The following is a 20,531-nucleotide window of genomic DNA, read 5'->3' on the forward strand; positions in this document are numbered from 1 at the left end:
TTCTGGGTTGAAATAGCTCTTAATCCTGAGATTTCAAGTTAGTGTACATCTTTGTAATCGAATATTCCAGTGTGCAACACTCGATAATATTCAACCATCGTCAGGTAAGCAGTACGTATATTACAACCCAGGCCAGTTAAGTTAAAAAAAACAAACCCCAGGCCAGTTAATTGTTTCTGCTGCTAAACGCAAAAACTGCATGATAAACAACTTGGTCTGGCCACACAGTTCATTCAGGACAGCCAATCGCCAAAAGTACCAGCCTCAGAACCGTAGTAAATGATGGACCTCCCAGTTTTACCACTCAAGAACTGCGGTGACATATGCATGGAGCCATGGAGTAACAGAACACTGAAGCATTGCCGATTTGCGGAGAAACAGAATACTGAAGCATTGCCGATTTGCTGGCAAGTGAGCGGAGCACTAATTGATGGAAGGCAAAGCAGGTGGGCTGAAGCCAAGGCCATAATCACCACCGTAGGAACCAGGTTCAACATGCCTTACTTGGCCATGCTGACGGATATGGTGAAGGAGCCTGGCCAGGAACTCATTGTTGCAAATCGTAGAACTATCGCACACAAGTGCGACATGCCTCCGTGCCCTGGTAATGGCTACGTTCATGCGCCTGTTGTCGCCAAGGAACCCTACCGCTCCCAAGGAGTTTGACCGAACCTAGCAGGATTGAGAAACAAACGTCATTTCATTTCTGCCTTTGATATACTGTCGGGTCCAGATAAGAGGAAAAGGAGTGTCCTGTTACTTTATCTACGTATGATTTATGCAGTTCAAGGACACCTCAACGAATTAGAAAGAGAACAGCACAAAACTGTTGTTCTTACCATTGATATGACCACCGCATCTGCCTCCCTCCCCTGGAAGCTATCTATGGTTGACACCTCAACACCCAAAGCCTCTGGATATTCTTCTAGTCTATCTCTTAAAAGTTGTACCTGAGCAATGTAAGGCGACTGAACAGCAATGGAAGTTGGAGAGACCCCTGCAAAGATTGGTTTCGGCAGTTATGTAGAGCAAGACTCAGGCGTAGTTAAGATCAAATGGTTCGGTGGATAAGACAAGTGCTAACAGATTGCCCCAGTGCAAATGCAGAATCAAGAAAGGAAGGCCTTATCTAAGGCTAAGTTATGTGCACTTTGCAGTGAATGATGATTTAAAATATACTAATATGCACTACTAGAAGACAAATACCAAGGATGTAAGTTAGTGTGTTTGCATTATTACGGTTATATTGAAACAAAATTGGCAAGACTGGAGTGGATTTTTTTCTTAGATAATATTGTTAATGGTTAACATCGTTTATTTCCTCTGATTCCCTGAAAATTATCGTTTTGGACATAGGTGGAAATTATCTGTCAAAGTTGTGTTTCAGAGTATTTGAATGTCCAAAAGGACAACATATAGGGAACTGGAGGGAGCAGTACCTTTTATTAGGCAAGAATAATTAATTAGTCTCTCTCACATCTAAATCTCACAATCCCTGTCACCTGTCAGGCCTTCATGCATTGTTTATCCGCATTATGAACTAATGTTTATAACATTTGGAATCCAAGCTACAACACCATGGCTTCTACTTCTGCTGCACTGGTTTAAATGACAGAGTGGAGTGGGAGACCACAACAACAACAACAAAGCCTTTAGTCCCAAACAAATTGGGTAGGCTAAAGATAAAAACCATAAGATCTCGCGACTAACTCATGGTTCTGGCACATGGATAGCAAGCTTCCACGCAGCCCTATCCATGGCTAGTTCTTTGGTGATACTCCAGTCCTTCAGATCTCTCTTTACGGACTCCTCCCATATCAAGTTCGGTCTACCCCGACCTCTCTTGACATTATCAGCACACTTTAGCCGTCCGCTATGCACTGGAGCTTCTGAAGGCCTGTGTTGAATATGCCCAAACCATCTCAGACGATGTTGGACAAGCTTCTCTTCAATCGGTGCTACCCCAAATCTATCTCGTATATCATCATTCCGGACTCGGTCCTTCCTTGTGTGGCCACACATCCATCTCAACATGCACATCTCCGCCACACCTAACTGTTGAACATATCGCCTTTTAGTCGGCCAACACTCAGCGCCATATAGCATTGCGGGTCGAATCACCGTCCAATAGAACTTGCCTTTTAGCTTTTGTTGCACTCTCTTGTCACAGAGAATGCCGTAAGCTTGGCACCACTTCAACCATCCGGCTTTGGTTCGATGATTCACATCTTCATCGATATCCCCATCCTTCTACAACATTGACCCCAAATATCGAAAGGTATCCTTCTGAGGCACCACCTGCCCATCAAGGCTAACCTCCTCCTCCTCCTCGTGCCTAGTAGTACTGAAACCGCACCTCATGTACTCGGTTTTAGTTATACTAAGTCCAAAACCTTTCGATTCCAAGGTTTGTCTCCATAGTTCTAACTTCCTATTGACCCTTGTCTGACTGTCATTGACTAGCACCACACTATCCGCAAAGAGCATACACCATGGGATATCTCCTTGTATATCCCTTGTGGCCATCCATCCCAAAGGAAAAAGACAAGGGCCTGGTGTAGTCTTATTTTAATCGGGAAGTCATCAGTGTCGCCATCACTTGTTCTAGCACTTGTCACAACATTATCGTACATGTCCTTGATGAGGGTAATGTACTTTGCTAGTACTCTATGTTTCTCCAAGGCCCACCACATGACATTCCACGGTATCTTATCATAGGCCTTCTCCAAGTCAATGAACACCATATGCAGGTCCTTTTGCTCCCTGTATCTCTCCATAAGTCGTCGAACCAAGAAAATGGCTTCCATAGTCAACCTCCCAAGCATGAAACCAAACTGATTTTTGGTCATGCTTGTCATTCTTATTAAGCGACGCTCAATGACTCTCTCCCATAGCTTCATTGTATGGTTCATCAGCTTCATTGCACGGTAATTAGTACAACTCTGAACACCCCCCCCCCCTTCTTCTTGAAGATTGGTACTAATATACTCCGTCTCAATTGCGGTTGCCCGAAAAATGAGGTTGAAAAGCTTGGTTAGCCATACTGTCGCTATGCCCCCGAGGCCTCCCCACACCTCAATGGGGATACAATCAGGGCCCGTTCCTTGCCTCCTCTTGTCCTTTTTAAAGCCTCCTTGATCTCATCTCCTGGATTTGCTGCACAAAACGTCTGTTGCTATCATCAAAGGAGTCGTCCAATTCAATGGTAGAGCTCTCATTCTCCCCATTGAACAACTTGTCGAAGTACTCCCATCATCTATGCTTAATCTCCTCGTCCTTCACCACGAGCTGGTCTGCTTTGTCTTCCTCTCTTGGATCTTGGTCATCTTATAGATGTCCCTTTCGCCTTTCTTCGTGTCTAACCGTTGGTAGAGGTCCTCATACGCCCGACCCCTTGCTTCACTCACAGCTCGCTTTGCGGCCTTCTTTGCCATCCTGTAGTTCTCTATGTTGTCTACACTCCTATCTAGGTATAGGCGTCTGAAACAGTCTTTCTTCTCCTTAATAGCCTTCTGGACAGCATCATTCCACCACCAGGTACCTTTAACTTCACTTCTACTTCCCCTAGACACTCCAAATTTCTCTTAGGCCACCTTACGAATGCAAGTCACCATCTTCATCCACTAAAATCATGGTTCCTAAGTACACCATTAGATTAACTGAAGGGATTACATGACAAAGGAGGTATGGTAAGCTACTCCGATGAAGATTAACTTTAGCCAAAATATCAATTTACCCCGGGCATGCAAATCAACTTAAGGGATTCTGTTGGTTCAGGATAAAACCAATAAACTAAATACCAATAAAGTGTATGTATTTGTTCGGGTTCGGGGCCCATAGACACAAGGGTCCTTCACTTAAAGTCCATAATTAGAGGACACAAACTACTCAACATGAACATGCATTATCTAGTAACCAGTGAATGTGCAATGTTTGCTTTCTTAAGCGTGCAAAAAGCATTATTGAAGTTAGAGAAGCAGCAAAGTGAGATCAATCTCATGGTAAGAGCCTTAGATTCATATTGGAAGCTATCTCTGCCATGCCAGCTTCTAAACCACATTGGATGATTGGAGAATATTGTAGTGTTAGCACTAGAGGAAGGGCAACGAGACAGCGAGAGTGGTCATGATGTGATTGTTATGGTTGTGCCTCCACCACCAACAACACCTTGCTCACCACCGATGACAAAGGTTGTGATCTTGCACAATTGTTAAGCATCTTTGTGACCAAGAACTGTTCTATCCGAGGTGTGGCTTCAGATAAGTGCCTCTGGTTAAGCTGGGGTGTTGTTATGTTTGCTCCATCCGTGTGGCACCACGTGACGGAGAGGCATTTGCTACTTCCAGAATGGCAGTTTGCGATGGCAGAGGAGCTTGCTGCTCTTGAGCATACCGGCATGTGGGATCTTGTTTCTCTTCCTCCCGGTGTTCGTCCCATCAGTTGTAAGTGGGTCTACAAGGTTAAGACTGGCTCCGATGGTTCTCTTGAGCGTTACAAAGCTCGTCTTGTGGCTCGTGGCTTTCAACAGGAGCATGGCAGTTATGAGACTTTAGCTCCTGTGGCCCATATGACCACTATTCGCACACTTGTCGTGACCTCTGGTCTCCACTGGTCAGTGTCTCAGCTTGATGTTAAGAGCCTTTCTTAATGGTGAGTTGCGTGAGAAGGTTTACATGCAGCCCCCACTTGAGTATTTGGTTCCTGATGGCATGGTATGACGTCTTCATTGCTCTCTCTATGGCCTTAAGCAAGGCCCCCCACGCCTGGTTTGAGTGTTTTACCTTTGTGGTGATTGCCGCTGGTTTTTCAGCGAGTGCTCATGATACAGCGATGTTTGTCCACCATTATACTCGTGGTCGGACTCTTCTTGTATACATTGATGACATGATTATCACTGGCGACGACCCCGAGTATATAGGCTTTGTGAAGGCTCGTCTTGGTGAGCAGTTTCTTATGTTTGATCTTGGCCCTCTTCGCTACTTTCTTGGGATCGAGGTCTCTTCTACCTCTAATGGCTTTTCTATTTCCCAGGAAAAGTATATCCAGGATCTTCTTGCTCGTGCTGCTCTTACTAATGCGCACTATTGAGACTCCCATGGAGCTCAATGTTCACCTCCGTGATACTGATGATGGCCCCTTGTTTGATCCGACGTGTTATCATCATCTTGTTGGGAATCTTGTCTATCTAGCTGTCACTTGTCCGGATATCTGTTATCCGGTCCATATTTTGAGTCAGTTTGTCTCTGCTCCCACTTCGTTTCACTATAGCCACCTCCTTTGTGTTCTCCGATATCTTCGGGGCACGACCTCTCACTACATGTTCTTTCCTCGCTCTGGTTCCTTATAGCTTCAAGCCTATTCGGATGCTATATGGGCTATAGATCCCTCGGATCCCCGTTCACTTCCTTCTTATTGTGTTTTTCTTGATGGTTCTCTCATTGCATGGAAGACGAAGAAGCAGACTGCAGTTTCCCGTTCGAGTGCATAGGCTGAGTTGTGAGCTATGGCTCTTTTGACGACAGAGGTGACTTGGTTACGGTGGTTACTTCAGGACTTTCGTATTTATGTCACTACACCTACTCTACTATTGTCTGACAGCACAGGTGCTATTAGCATTGTGCGCGGCCTTGTGAAGCCTGACCTCCAAGCATATTGGTGTTGATGCTTTGTATGTGGGCGCTGGTGTGCAGGATCAGGTTATTGCTCTTCAGTATGTGCCTTCCGAGTTACAGTTGGCGGATTTCTTTACGAAGACCCAGACTAGAGCGCAACATGTCTTCTATCTCTCAAAACTTAGTGTTGTTTATCCACCATGTGTTTGAGGGGGGGGGGTGTTAAGAGTTAATTGTAGCATGTATATTTTCCTTGTTGTATGAGGGGTTTCCTGCATATTTACCATTTGTACATGTATATATATTGGCCATTGGCCCTCGGGGAATACAAGTTGCATATTTCCTAACAACCCCACCCACCCCCCCCCCACACACACACACACCAGCCTCAACAACGTCAAGTCACGCTAATGGCTGCCCATGGTCGTCAACTACCTCTCGAGTTCTAATGCCCTCCAATCGTGGGGCAATTAGCTGCCACAAAAGCATGAGGATGAGCTGCCGCAAAGGAGAGAGGTATTCATCTGGAAAATTACTGTTCAAGTGCCATTCGGATGCCCTGAATAGTAACCACAGTAGTGTAACTCATGGGTTTTAGATGGTTGTATTCCATTGCATTGTTGTACTTATAATTAGCTGAGATGAGATAAGATAAGATACTGTTAGACGAAGGAATTATTTGGATGTTGAGACATTATTTGGCTAACATTCTATTAGTTTTTTGTTAGATACTCTTCTTAGAGGCTTATTAAGTTTCATGCACCAACCAGTAGAGCCATAAGTCTGAACTGACTAAGAGGTTGGACATCCACATATACTTCAACAACCCGTGTCATGTGTGGTTCAATAAGGCCTAGACGTGAACAGAAAGAGGGCAAGCAATTTTTATTTAAACTGTGGAAGCAATAGATAGGCTCTTGGCCCAGTGGCAAGAGCGTGATGGTGTCCCTACACAGAACCCAGTTCAAATCTTGTGGGTGGATATCATCTTGATTATTTCGCGGATTGAATTCAGTGTCCCACAACTTTCTTAATCGAAATACAATCGGGCTCCTCCACCGTTGGTCTTGTTTATTTTTCTTAAATAGGGAAAGCATTACTGAAGTAACTTTCTTCATCAGAGGGTGTGTTGAAGTAACTTCCTTCATCAATTCATATTTTTTATTCTACTGGTTGGTGCATGAAACTTAATATGGTATCAGAGCCAAGAGGTCTTGGGTTCAAGTCTCACGCGTGGCTCTATAAGGCCTAAACATGAGCAAAAACAGGTCAGCAAAAAATCTATTTAAATTGTGAAAGCCGAAACTTCAACCCAAGGCCACTTGGCTCTGATACCATATACGGATTGGGGAATCCACATATACTTCAACACATTAAGTTTCATGCACCAACCCTTAGAAATAAAAGTCCAAATTGACGGACAAGGTTGGGCAATCTACATATAATTCAACACCCCCTTTCATGTGTGGCTTGATAAGGCCTAAATGTGGACAGAAAGAGGGGAAGCAATTCTTTTATTTAAATGGCAAAAGCTGAGACTTGAACACAAAACTTCTTTCCTCTTTTCTTTTTGTCCAGAAAGTTGTAGGGGAGGCCCTGATAGTAAATTTATATCAAATAAGAAACATATGTACAAGGAGAAACGAATGTGCAAAGAGAGAGCAAAAGTGTACAACAAGAGGGAGGCGCAGAGGGACAAGGAAAGGTCCTAAACTAGAGAGCCGAGCCAGCTACCGAAGACCTCGGCCTTGATTTTGACATCATATTAAGTTTCATGCACATGTTTGAATTGATGGAGAAGGTTGAACAACCCATATATACTTCAACCATGCCTCTCACGTGTGGCTGGCTTGATAAGGCATAAACGTAAACAGAAAGAGGGCAAGCAATTTTTTATTTAAATCGGGAAAGCCAAGAATTGACCCAAGACCTCTTGGCTCTGACACCATATTAAGTTTCATGCACCAACCCGTAGAACACTAAGGGTGGTGAAGGGCGGGCAATTCAATGGGGCTAACTACTATATAAACAGAGGATCATACCCTTCAAAATTAAGTCTATGGTCTTATCTTTCTCCTAAGAACACTAAAGTGACAAAGGCCAATTATATTCCTCACCCAAGAGCAGCCAAAAATATTAAGGATTTCATATTGGCTGTAAATATGGGGTCATAACATCTTAAGAACAAATACAATGGCAAGTAATATACAAACATGTAAATATAGCAGCAGTACATATTAAAGAAGATATACTGAAACGTACCACACAGTACAAGATTGACGACATGTTGTGCAACTATATCTGCCTCGCCGCTGTTATAAAATGAGCCTGTTCCAGCCAGGTCTAAATGCTCCTCGCAGTCAATATTTAGGCTTCCATATGGCATTCGGGTGTCAAGTAAAAGCAAGGCACACCGAGTTATCCAAGTTTCCTGAAAGAAAGAAAATGATAATTTCCCACCACTTACAAGGTAATCATTTTGGTTCAAGAGTTTAAGCGACTATTGAAATATGAAGCAAATAATAACTGCAATAGTATCTAGTTCACCAATAATTCCAAATGAATCTCATAATAGAAACTAGGGAGGGCTTTTAGGTTTGGTCTTTTCGGTCTATAGCTCTGGCATTCTCGGAGATTTTGGAGAGAAAAGACTAAGACCCTTGCTTTCTTAGTAATGGATACATGATATCTCCTATTATAATGAAAACTTGACGTCTGATAAATAAGCTATATCGCTGATGAAACACATGTAATATGTCTAAGGAAACAAACCCAATTAACAAGAAAACTAACTAATCTTATCTATAGTGTGCCTGACTGAACAATATTGTGTGCTACAGTACTCATAGTCATACTCGTTGCAGTGGTATCACATAACTACTTACTACAGTTCCTCTAAACAGCAATACAGCATTACATTCCTCTCTAACAAGCATCTTGTCCTTGAGCTAAAGGACTAGCAAGGACAGGAGTTCTTTGTGGCACCACGAGAACAGGAGGCTCGATGCCAGCACCTTAACTTGGGAGTCTTCTGAGAGATCAGCAAGACTCCAGCAATAGTCGTCTACGAAGATGAACAACGGTTACTATCCAGGCAATGTGGATGCTGGTGGTGGTGGAATAGTCTGGGTAGTGAGCATATTGTTGGACAGGAGTTAGGATGTCTGAAGTCTTCTCAGCAGAGAGAACCATGACGTTTGGCTTTCACAGAAAATGGTGTCAGGATGAGGATAAAAATCATGTAGACGATAAGCGAAAGAGCATGTATAGAGACACTTTCGAGTTTTAGATGAAAATGATAGGAAAAAACTGGGACGTGAGAACTTTCAGGAGAGAAAAGATTAGTTCATATTTTCGCTTCACTGGTAATGGGTGCTTGCTATCCTTCTGCAAGGATCTGGTTTTGACCCCCGATAAAAAATATCTTATCTCAGAATTTTTCCTCTGATACGTGTGACGTATCTGTACAGAAATTATATAAAAAAACTGGCTAATGAAGAAACTAATTATTCTTATTTGTACTTCCCAACTAGTACTGAGCAAGTTGGTGAACAGTATGTGGGTGATATTGTAACACATGCACAGTACCATCATCAGCTGCCATAATATATAGCTCACCCAGCAGTTTCAAACTGTTAGGTTGATCTCCTCTGCATAGGCCCAATGGCCTATCGGGCCCTTGATTACGCGCCCTGATCAGGGGCGCCCAACCTCCTATGGTTGACAGGCCCCCGTCGCGCTGCCTACCGATCTAGGGTGCCGCAGTAGCGACGGGAAGCACCGCCACCGCTGCTGCACACTCACCGACGCCACACGCAAAACAAGGTTCGTCTCGCAGCCGCGAACCCCACCAATATTCCCTACCGATCTAGCGTGCCGCAGTAGCGACGGGAAGCACCGCCACCGCCGCTGCACACTCACCGACGCCACAACTCCACCATGGCCACCTCGACGGGTTCATCGAGTCAAGGAGAAGGTATACTACCGATCTAATCTAGCCTACCCGATCCGAAGGTTCCATCAATGGTTTCAGAGCCTGCTAGGCTTAGATGGTTTTCGGTAGAAAAGAAAAACAGAGAAAGAAAGATCCCCTCCCGAGAGAAACAATAACCCTAACAGCCTGTTTGGTAGTTTAAAGGAAACGGAATGGGAGTTTTCAAGAGGGAGTTTGTTGGGTGATTAGGCTTGGGAAGTGGACTGTTAGTCCCAGTCCCACGTTTGGCTACTGTTGGGAATTACTTGTGGGAATTTAACAGAAAAAATAATTCCTCTCTTTAGTTCACGAGTCAAAGTAATAGAAGATGCCGAGGACACGTTTGTTTATGTACAAAACTGAACCAGCCCTTGTTTGGCGCAACAAACAAACTGTTTTTTCTTTGCCAATTCCCATTCCCTGGCTGAATTACCAGCCCTCCCCTGGGAAGAGATTAGCGGGAGTTCGCCCCCTCAACTCCCCATCCCTTTTCTTTCTCAATTCCCATACCCTCCAACCATACAAGTGATTTTTAGTCTCCCACCCTCTCAATTCCCATTCCCTACTCCAACTTCCCCCGAACCAAACAGGCTGTAAAGAGAAAAAAAGAGGGGAGAAGGGAAAAGCAACAGCTCGCTGGCAAAGAGCGCCGCCGCAAGGCCGCGCCGTTCCTCTCGATCCGGATGGGCATCGGCAAGTCGAGCCGTTCGGAAGAAGAACACAGGCAGTGGGGGGCACTACGCCTTCGCCACCGCCGAAAGGACGGGTCCCACTTACCGGACGGCCACGCGGTCGCCGGCAAAGGGCGCCGCCGTTGAACCGCTTGACGGCGGTGCACCCACCTACGGGTGCACGCACGCGCCGGCAAGGGGGACAAGGCCGGGCGCCGCCGCATCGGAAAGCCGTTGTCGGGCGCACAGGGGAGCAGAGGAGGGCTCAGCTCGCCTCTCTCTCTGCCACGGGTGGGGAGGAAAGGAGGGGGAGGGCAAGAGAAGCTGGCGCAGCACGGTGGCATTCGCCGCCGGCGGCCGGGCATTGCCCTTGCGGGAGAAAAACGAAGCAGGGCAGAGAAAGGGGAAATGGACTAGGGTTTCCCCGAGCGGCGCGGTGGTTTTGTTCGACCGGAACGAGCGGGTGATCGTCCGATCAAAACCAACGGCCACGATCAGTAACCTAACGTGGCATGGGCCTTCTGGGTCGAAAGTGGAAGGAGAGGCCGGCAGCGGCGGCGCACGCACATGCGCTGGGCCGAGACCGGGCTGAGCTGTCATTTTCTTTTTTATTTGTTTTTCTGTCCAGTTTTTTGGCCAATTTTCACACAATGTTTTTTCTATTCAAAATTGTCCAACGAAAATTTTGTTTTAGAAAATAGAAAAGTAAAAGAAATGCTTCTGAAAAGTAAAAAGTTCATGAATTTTTTATTCATGTTTTTTTCCGCTGCAAATAATTAAAAGTGCTCTTTTAAAAAGTAAATAGAACTAAAGTGAAATTAAATTTTAAAAAGCATGTTTAAAGTGATTATGATTCTGTTATTTTATGACCAACGTTGTTAATAACATGATCATGATTTGTTATTGTTATAAAAGGTGCATTTATTTCTACTTTTGCCCAACGGTGATATATATTTAATTGCATAAACAGTTGTATGTTTAATTTTGACCAACGTTAGATTAAAGCATGCAATTGTTGTCATGATCTCACTTCATTGTGGTTTCAGGAGGGTACCACTTGATGAGTTGCCTCAAGGATGTTCCAACCCTCAGAGGTGATAACTACACTGAATGGAGAAAGAAAGTTGCTTGACTTTTGGCTGTGCTGAGGTGCAGGGGCGGAGCCAGGGGGACGAGCAGGGGCCTGCTCGTCCCCCCCCCCCCCCCCCAACGATCAACAATTTTGATCAATATACGTACTCGGCCCCCCCTATACTCGAATCCTGGCTCCGCCACTGCTGAGGTGGACTGGGTTGTGGACACTCCACAGCCGGTCAAACCAACAGAGCCAGTCAGACGTGCAAAAGATGATGATGCTGCTTGGGAGAAAAAGAAAAGGGATCATGCTCTAGTGGAGATGTCATATTCCCTCGAAAACCAAAAGTGTCTAACGCCAATAAAAAGTGCATGGCTTTCATAAAGAACACAATTGAGAACGCTATTGTGGGCTCAATTGCAGAGTATACTTCCGTAGGGGAGTTTCTTGAAAAGATGAAGAGCCAGTTCACTGGTTCTTCAAAGATATATTCTACCCAGTTGCTAAAGCAGCTGGTGACAGAAAAGCACACAGGCGGTGGACATGGCATAAGAGAGCACATCCTCAGGATGAGCAACATGGCAGCTAAGCTTAAACCCATGGATGAGGATTTGGAGCTCAAGCCTGCACTCCTTGTTCACCTGGTCATGGCTTCACTGCCAAAAGAGTTTGACACTGTTGTTGTCAACTACAACATGTCGCCTGGAAAATGGGACATTGAAAAGACTAGTCTTTTGGCAGTGAAGCCATGACCAGGTGAACAAGGAGTGCAGGCTTGAGCTCCAAATCCTCATCCATGGGTTTAAGCTTAGCTGCCATGTTGCTCATCCTGAGGATGCGCTCTCTTATGCCATGTCCACCGCCCGTGTGCTCTTCTGTCACCAGCTGCTTTAGCAACTAGGTAGAATATATCTTTGAAGAACCAGTGAACTGGCTCTTTATCTTTTCAAGAAACTCCCCTACGGAAGTACACTCTGCAATTGAGCCCACAATGGCGTTCTCAATTGTGTTCTTTATGAAAGCCATGTACTTTTTATTGGCGTTGAGACACTTTTGGTTTTCGAGGGAATATGACATCTCCACTGGAGCATGATCCCTTTTCTTTTTCTCCCAAGCAGCATCATCATCTTTTGCACGTCTGACTGGCTCTGTTGGTTTGACCGGCTGTTGAGTGTCCACAACCCAGTCCACCTCAGCACAGACAAAAGCCAAGTCAACTTTCTTTCTCCATTCAGTGTAGTTATCACCTCTAAGGGTTGGAACATCTTTGAGGCAACTCATCAAGTGGTACCCTCCTGAAACCACAATGAAGTGAGATCATGACAACAGTTGCATGCTTTAATCCAACGTTGGTCAAAATTAAACATACAACTGTTTATGCAATTAAATCTATATCACCGTTGGGCAAAAGTAGAAATAAACACACCTTTTATAACAATAACAAATCATGATCATGTTATTAACAACGTTGGTCATAAAATAACAGAATCATAATCACTTTAAACATGCTTTTTAAAATTTAATTTCACTTCAGTTCTATTTACTTTTTAAAAGAGCACTTTTATTTAGTTGTAGCGGAAAAAATATGAATAAAAAATTCATGAATTTTTTACTTTTCAAAAGCATTTCTTTTACTTTTCTATTTTCTAAAACAAAATCTCCGTTGGGTAATTTTGAATAGAAAAAAAAACTGTGTGAAAATTGCCCAAAAATGGACAGAAAAACAAATAAAAAAGAAAACGGCAGCTCAGCCGGCCTCGGCCCTACGCCCGCAGCTGCGACCTCGGCCCAGCGCCGGTGCGCGCGCCATCGTTGTCGGCCTCTCCTTCCACTTTCAGCCCAAAAGGCCTACGGCGCGTTAGGTTACTAAGCATGGCCGTTGGTTTTGATTGGACGATCACCCGCGCGTTCCGGTCGAACAAAACCCACCCCACCGTGCCGCTCGGGGAGACCCTAGTCCATTTCCCCTTTCTCTGCCCCGCTTCGTTTCTCTCCCGCAAGGGCAACGCCTTGCCACCGGCGAGGCTCCGTCCGGCCGCCAGCGATGGCGGCTAATGCCACCGCGCCGCGCCAGCTTCTCTTGCCCTCCCCCTCCTTTCCTCACCACCCGTGGCAGAGAGAGGCGAGCTGAGCCCTCCTCTGCTCCCCTGTGCGCCCGACGGCGGCTTTCCGATGCGGCGGCGCCCCCCTTGTCCCCCTTGTCAGCGCTTGCGTGCACCCGTAGGTGGGCGCACCGCCGTCAAGCGGTTCAATGGCGGCGCCCTACCGGCGACCGCGTGGCCGTCCGATAAGTGGGACCCATCCTTTCGGCGGTGGCAAAGGCGTAGTGCCCCCCACTGCCCGTGTTCTTCTTCCGAACGGTTCGGCTTGCCGATGCCCATCCGGATCGAGAGGAACGGCGCGGCCTTGTGGTGGCGCTCTTTGCCGGCGAGCTGTTGCTTTTCCTTCTCCCCTCTTTTTTTTGTTTAGGGTTATTGTTTCTCTCGGGAGGGGATCTTTCTTTCTCTGTTTTTCTTTTCTACCAAAAACCATCTAAGCCTAGCAGGCTCTGAAACCATTGATGGAACCTTCGGATCGGGTAGGCTAGATTAGATCGGTAGTATACCTTCTCTTTGACTCGATGAACCCATCGAGGTGGCCATGGTGGAGCTGTGGCGGCGGTGAGTGTGCAGCGGCGATGGCGGTGCTTCCCGTTGCTACTGCGGCACCCTAGATCGGTAGGGAATATTGTTGGGGTTGGCGGCTGCGAGACGAACCTTGTTCTGCGTGCCCCGGCCCCCCACCTCTTTATATTGCGCAGCGCGACGGGGGCCCGTCAACCATAGGAGGTTGGGCGCCCCCGATCAGGGCGCGTAATCAAGGGCCCGATAGGCCGTTGGGCCTATGTAGAGGAGATCAACCTAACACAAACTACTTTGCACCTCGTTAGACTAAACACTCTTTGCAGTACCATCTACCAACCCATAGACATAGGAACCATATAGCTTCCTCTTCATGAACTTATATTAGCACGATTTAGACAATCTAAATGGTGTAATAAACAGAAAGAAGTCCTAGTGCTAGAAACACAATGGGTGCTACTGTGCTGCTAATGCACAATAGCACTCCTACAGAGTTCTGAAAATTCTGTAGCACTAGTGCTACAAGCACACTGGGTGCTACCGTGCTACCAATGGTAGCACCTTAAAAAATTATAAACTTTTCCTGAAACACTTATGTGTGTCGACAAGATATATGGTTACAATCCCACAAAATTTCAAATCCAAATTCAAACTACACATGCTTAACTGGAAGTAGTTTGCACCAGTCCCCCTTATATGTATAGAGGTGAACATGAAGAATTGCAGCCAACACACATTTCCAGCATATTTTGTACAAGTGAAGGTATGATGAATTCTCCGCCGTGCAGTTCACACGTGCCGTCAGGAGATACAAAATAAACGGAAATTTGGTACATAACATGACTACAAAATTTCTCAGGGTGCCAAATTGCGGCATGGCACATAGTGGGGTAGAACATCTAGAAGCATAGTGATCCATAGCTTTGGCATGTGTAAGAATATTGGTTATAGTTTTGTAGCAAGAGGAACAGGGCATCTATACCTGGATAGATGGATAATCAACAAGAAGGCGAGAAGCAACGGATGATGAAGATTTGAGCAACCCAAAATACATCTCGTTCGATGCCCAATTGGCTATTGACTCGTGCATTCTGTATTGCATTGTTAACTTTGTAGTCAGTAGTTCATCGTGCAATGATGAAGCCCTCTCCAATAAAGACATCCCTAGGCCACCTTGCATAGCCTCCCTTGATAATATTACAGGTGCAAGTTGGTGTTGATCACCAGCAAGAATGCATCTCTTTCCCCGTAGTATAGGGATCCAGCATGAGGGTTCAATTGCTTGTCCAGCTTCATCTATAATGACGAGGTCAAAAAAACCAATTTCCTTGATAAGCGGATCAGCTGCCCCTATATTAGTTGATAGGACAACATCAGCATTTGAAAGTACCTCCTTGATTATTTCATTCTCCTTCTTTCTGAAGTTCTTCCCAAGTTTTTTCAGTAGTTGCCGTATTCCTGCAGCTAAAGAATCGTCCTGTATACACTGCTTTAGGTCCTTTCTTAAGTTAGATTTTTTCCTCTGAAACTCTTGTGTGAACTTTGCAAGCCTCCTCTTCACAAGCTCTCCCAAGGACCTTGATGAAACGGACGGGGATATCCTAGCAGGATTTCCAACTCGGACAATGTTAAGCCCAGTACCTGACAATTTCTCCACCATGTTATCAACTGCTGCATTGCTTGGAGCTGTTACAAGAACACGCTCACCCTGTCGGACAGCACAGTCGATGAGATAACTAAGCAAACCAGTCTTGCCTGTACCAGGTGGCCCTTGGATAACTAGGACAGGCCTTTTCTTGTTCAACCCTAGTGCAATAGCCTGTGACTGCGAGGCATCGAAGTCATACTTATACTTCCCCAGTAAACCATTGTCCTGTATTGCTGATGCACCCCAATCAGTCAGGTTACTCTGCTCCAGCATCGTCATGTCTTCCTTGTCCCCAAACAGAGTGGCTACTACCCCAATACAAGCATTTGTTTTCTGCAAACCTTTCCTCTGCAGAAGTATCAGTGCTTCACAATTCCGCTGCCAAATCATAAGCATAGATGAATGAGCTAAAATTCCGGTTTTCAAGATCCTAGATGGAACAGAAGTGTTTGATGGCACAGGAAAAAAAAGGAATTGTACCAAGTGGTTTGAGTGGATGGAAAATTTCCTCCAAAATAAAGTGCAAACCAATCCTTACGAAATGTTCCTAAGGATTCCAATCCTATGAATTTAAACAGCATATGTAGGCAAAATTCCTAAGGATACAAAACCTCCAAAAATCCTATGAAATTCCTTTGAATCACAATAGTGATGCTGAAACAGCAACATAGTTTTACAGGGTTAAAATATAGAAATTAAAAGGACTTACATTGCCATCACATATACCCTTCCTACAAGGATTGACGTATAAGTTTTGCATACCAAAGAATAAAGTTTATGCCAATAAGGATTCATTTCCACTTATGCATTTTTATACTCCATGTTATGTTCAATATCATGAAATTTTATTTCAAAAGGGAAATCTTGTGCTAATAATAAAGTATCAAACGGATGGGGTGATGTGTGCCAGTTTACTGTTAAGTAAAAAATAGGTTGATACTTAGATTGATACTTCTCTGTGAAGGCACGAACATGGCAAACGTCCGAACATGTCTTCGAGGGATATCATCAAAGTATAAGTGACTCAGAGCTGCGTTAAGAAATTGCATGTGTATGATGTGCCACCAACATGAGGAAATGTAAATTATCTTGAAAACAGAATACTATCCGGTGCATGAGCAAAACTGCATTACCTCGTATGTAAGTCCATCAGCCAATGCTTGTATCCTGTCGATCCGCACACTTTTTCCAGAAAACTTGGAGAAGGTAGGATCACCAGGGCGGGATTTCAAAGAAACAGTAATACTACAGCCATCCTCACCAAGATTATGTATAAAGCCTTGCACGCAAGAAGTGCCAACCTCGCCCTGGCTATTGCATGTCCTCACACAAACCATGTCCCCAGGGGAAAGTGTTGATGGAGGCAGTTTATGGGTACCTTCCACTCTAAACAGAACCAAACGTAGGCCTCCCAAGCCTGCACGCAATAAGATATTTAGTTCGATGAGCAGGCCTTATCAATTGTTCATTTTTCACATCATGTAGCAACTTCAAGTATCAGAAACTTCAAGCTAGAAGAATATACATTATTTATCTTTACCTGCATGCTTAAATACATAAGGACCATCAAAAGCATATCTTAATACAGTCTTAACCAATTAGGGGAACACTCGTTGAGACAAACATCGTGCCCCTAATGATGCATAATTGAAATTACTAACCCAACTAAGAACATAAAAAAGACATAAGCACACTAACCAGTTGAGGTACTGATAACATTCAAATTGCAAACAGTGTCACACTGCTCTTGTTCTGCCTGACCATGACTCACCAAATACTCGACTGGCTTGAGTGGCTGCTTTGCTGCACTATCCATTGTTGGGGTGGCATTCAACTCTTCCTGGGTGAATTCCAGCTCTGCATCGCGCTCGATGTTTAGAAGGTCTGACATTTTCTTGACAAAGTCTTCAATTTTGGTCTGCATCAGCCTTGTCTTGTCGAGGCTTATGCCAAGGAGATTGTGCATCGCAGGAGCTTTAGGTTTGCGGGCACCTTGTCGGTGCTGGGCAGACTTTGCTGATTTTTTCAGAAGCATCCAGGATTCTGTGGAGCGCCAATCAGAAATAAGGCCCTGGTTCTGGTGTTTCAACAAGACCTCCCGGAGTTCACGTTGGAAGTGGTCAAAGAGGGTGGGGTAGTGGGTGGAGGCTTTCAGGCAGAGAGCTTCATGTCCCTTGGGCATGGGAGTGGCAGCGAGGTAAGGCTGTGCCAGAATCATAAACTCCAGGGTGCCTTCAGATGACCCCCCATCCAATGAGAATGCTGCTCCATCATTCTGCACTTCCGTGGAAGCAAATGTGGAGGCCATTGAGCACATGCCCAGCTTTAGCCATTGCATCACACACCGGCCCAGCTCCTTCCGCCCAAGGGGGTCACCACTTTCATAGGCCTCAGCTATTCTGATGGACACTTCTTCTGCAGATGGTACACGTTCCTTTTCTTCTTTTGCTGTCTCCTTGCTCTTTCTCCTGCTTCTCCTCCTTCCCTTGTTTCTGTTTCCATTACTGCTGGTGCCATTAGGAGTTGTTGAATGAGAATCATCTGGTAATAGTACTTGTTCTGTAGGGCTTGCAGATGGGACCAATCGGAGATGACCTTGATGTAAAGAAGAGATAGGAGCAGAACTAGTGCTGGACAGGAAAGATGGCGATGAAAGTAGCTTCAGTTCACTCCTCCTTAGGTGTAGCACGGTAGCAGAAGAAGAAAATAAGAACCTAAAAGACAGAATATGAAGAGACATGCTCAGCCCAGGAAAACCAGCAATGGAGGCAACACGAAAGAAGAAAAGAAATCACTGCCAGCAGAAGAACTGATTATGCAGATATTAACAAGCAATATGCGAGGTCAGGACTGCAGGTTGCTCACTGATATTTAGCCTGCTTCATGGCCATGCTAGTGACCTGCGAGTTGTGGTGAAGCCAGTGCTACGTGACCTTCAAGGCTTGAAGCCATACATATATCAGACTATTACTCCAGATTTTAACCACTTCCGTGTCTATTCGCCCTGCTATGTTGCACATCTCTGATGTACACTTTGTTTCCAGCTACTCCTCAAATGCACATATTACTCCCATGGCCTCTGAAGCTCCAAAAAGTTCAGTTCTGATCCACCAACTTCCCCACTTTTCTTTTTTCAATTATCCACTCTACCCAATTGGAAAAACTAGCACCACATGTTAGAAGACCACATATATCCTTCTATACCTGCTGAATTTATAAATCACTTAGCATTCGATTTTTTCAGATACAAACTTGTCTTTCTGAATCTGAACAGGTAACAAGTTCCTGCTACAGCCCTCTCACCATGGCATCAAGCAAAGTCTGCAGAATCTCAATACCGGACAGGGGCAGCTTCATTTCCATGTCAAGTTTGTTCTTAGCTGCCTCTGCAGCTTGCTGGCCCATCCCCACCATGCAAAGAACCAGGACAGGACTCTGATATTTGAATGAAAATATTAGCAAACAGAGGTATATGTACAAGTAAAGCCAAGACTTCACTGATATTCTGTGAATTTGGTGCCTTAGCTTGGCTTGTGTACTTGTGGAGATGATGATGCTACGTTGCCTTCTGGCCCAACACATATATATCTGCTGATGGTTAACACGTCTGATTCTTTTCCATCCTGTAGGCACCACCGGGCAGATTGCATAATTTTGCTTGTGTGGCTCTGACCCTCTCTACTTGTCCCTCTCTTTAGTGGTTCCCTTTTTCTCATCCACTCTTCAAACCGGCCAGCCTGGACCAGTCCGTTTGACAAGAGCACCAGATAGCAGGTTTGGGATCCCAAGTTGGTGTACAGCCATCAGCTCCAGGAAAGCTAGCCGATGCCACTTCAGCTTTCTAGGAACTACCAAGCCAAGCCAAACCATGGCAGGGTCAGGAAGACAGTCCAGTGTCTGCCTGATCCACCCCAGCCTTCCTGAGCAGTGCGGCGGTTGTGGGCAACGAAGCTCCGGCCTTGAAAGGTCTGACATGCGGGGTGGTTGCACGGCCTGCGCATTTCGTCGAGCAGGTGGAGCGCGAAGTCGGAGAAGGCATGGGTGCATACGTTCACCGCAGGCGCACACATCAGGGTCGCCGCAGACGCGTGCCGCTTGCGGGAGAGGTGCATGGATCCCCCTTGAGGGCCGGGAAGCAGTAGAGGTGTTGGCCGCACTGAGCCGCGACGGCGCGGCAGTCGAGCAGGTGGTGCGCGTGCATGTCACGCATTGTGCTGCCGCGGGATACGGCGGTGGCGGCGACGCCAAAATGTCGGCGAGGCACGGATGTGGTCAGGCGGTCGGCGTGTCGCCGATACCTTGTTCCGATAGGGTGGGCGTGCGCGTGCCTGCGGAGCTTAACGATGCCGGAGTGCTTCAGTTGGTCTCTTTTTTTTTTTGGGTGGTGCTTCAGGGCAAAAATAACAAATTTAACCTATGAACGAAATCAAATCACAGAATGAACTGCTCGTGAAGTTATTTCACGCGGCTAACCTTTTTATGTGACGCCCGACACGAAAGCGCCACACTACACTGTGCAACGCTTCACAGTAGGCGCTATACGTATGGCCAGCGTCGCACCCGTGTGATTCGAAAATTACTAAGTCAGTGTGCAGCGCCTGAGAGCTAGGCGCCACACTATACAGTGTAGCGCCTAGCTTCTAGGCGTTCACTAGTGGTTGCTTCATTTTGTAGTGCAACCACTAGTGCAGCGCCTGAGAGCTAGGCGCCACACTATACAGTGCAGCGCCTAGCTCTTAGGCTCTGCACAATGACTTAGCAATTTTTAGGCAGTCTGGGGCGCAACGCTGGCCAGACGTATAGCGCCTATGTGTGAGGCGTTGCATAATGTAGTGTGGCGCCTTCGTGTCGGGCGTCACACAAAAAGGTCAGCCACGTGAAATAGTTTCACGGACAGTTCATTATTGATTTGATTTCGTCTACAGGTCAAA

The 20,531-nt window shown here is 45.7% G+C and overlaps 2 protein-coding genes across 2 annotated transcripts; both read right to left on the reverse strand.

Moving 5' to 3' along the window:
* Nucleotides 1-19,949, reverse strand: LOC125508908 (DNA polymerase alpha-associated DNA helicase A). The gene is made up of 8 exons (XM_087526025.1): nt 18,904-19,949; nt 18,466-18,804; nt 17,299-18,314; nt 16,734-17,017; nt 14,935-15,978; nt 7,875-8,043; nt 840-997; nt 1-672 (listed from the first exon to the last, which is right to left on the reverse strand). Exons 2-8 carry the CDS (start codon nt 18,489-18,491, stop codon nt 424-426), a joined length of 2,946 nt encoding a protein of 981 aa, XP_087382151.1. The 5' UTR covers nt 18,492-18,804; nt 18,904-19,949; the 3' UTR covers nt 1-423.
* Nucleotides 12,140-14,927, reverse strand: LOC147971346 (uncharacterized). Its single transcript, XM_087522407.1, has 2 exons — nt 12,281-14,927; nt 12,140-12,212 (listed from the first exon to the last, which is right to left on the reverse strand). The coding sequence occupies exons 1-2, from the start codon at nt 12,610-12,612 to the stop codon at nt 12,140-12,142; spliced, it is 405 nt and encodes a 134-aa protein (XP_087378533.1). The 5' UTR covers nt 12,613-14,927.
* Nucleotides 19,950-20,531: the final 582 nt, after the last annotated feature.

The sequence above is a fragment of the Triticum urartu genome, chromosome 5A, assembly GCF_056163025.1.
Source record: "Triticum urartu cultivar PI428250 chromosome 5A, HENAU_Tu73, whole genome shotgun sequence".
Lineage (NCBI taxonomy): Eukaryota > Viridiplantae > Streptophyta > Magnoliopsida > Poales > Poaceae > Triticum > Triticum urartu.

Excerpts from the sequence above, each read along its gene's own strand:
- LOC147971346 (XM_087522407.1), bottom strand. The coding sequence starts at position 12,612 with ATGAGTTGCCTCAAAGATGTTCCAACCCTTAGAGGTGATAACTACACT. Across the intron at positions 12,213-12,280 it reads ACTTCCGTAGGGGAGTTTCT|TGACAGAAGAGCACACGGGC; the intron begins TGAAAAGATAAA and ends TAAAGCAGCTGG.
- LOC125508908 (XM_087526025.1), bottom strand. The coding sequence starts at position 18,491 with ATGGCCATGAAGCAGGCTAAATATCA. Across the intron at positions 8,044-14,934 it reads TTGATTATCCATCTATCCAG|GAAACTTGGATAACTCGGTG; the intron begins GTATAGATGCCC and ends TCTTTCTTTCAG. Across the intron at positions 673-839 it reads ATGCGGTGGTCATATCAATG|GTTCGGTCAAACTCCTTGGG; the intron begins GTAAGAACAACA and ends CAATCCTGCTAG.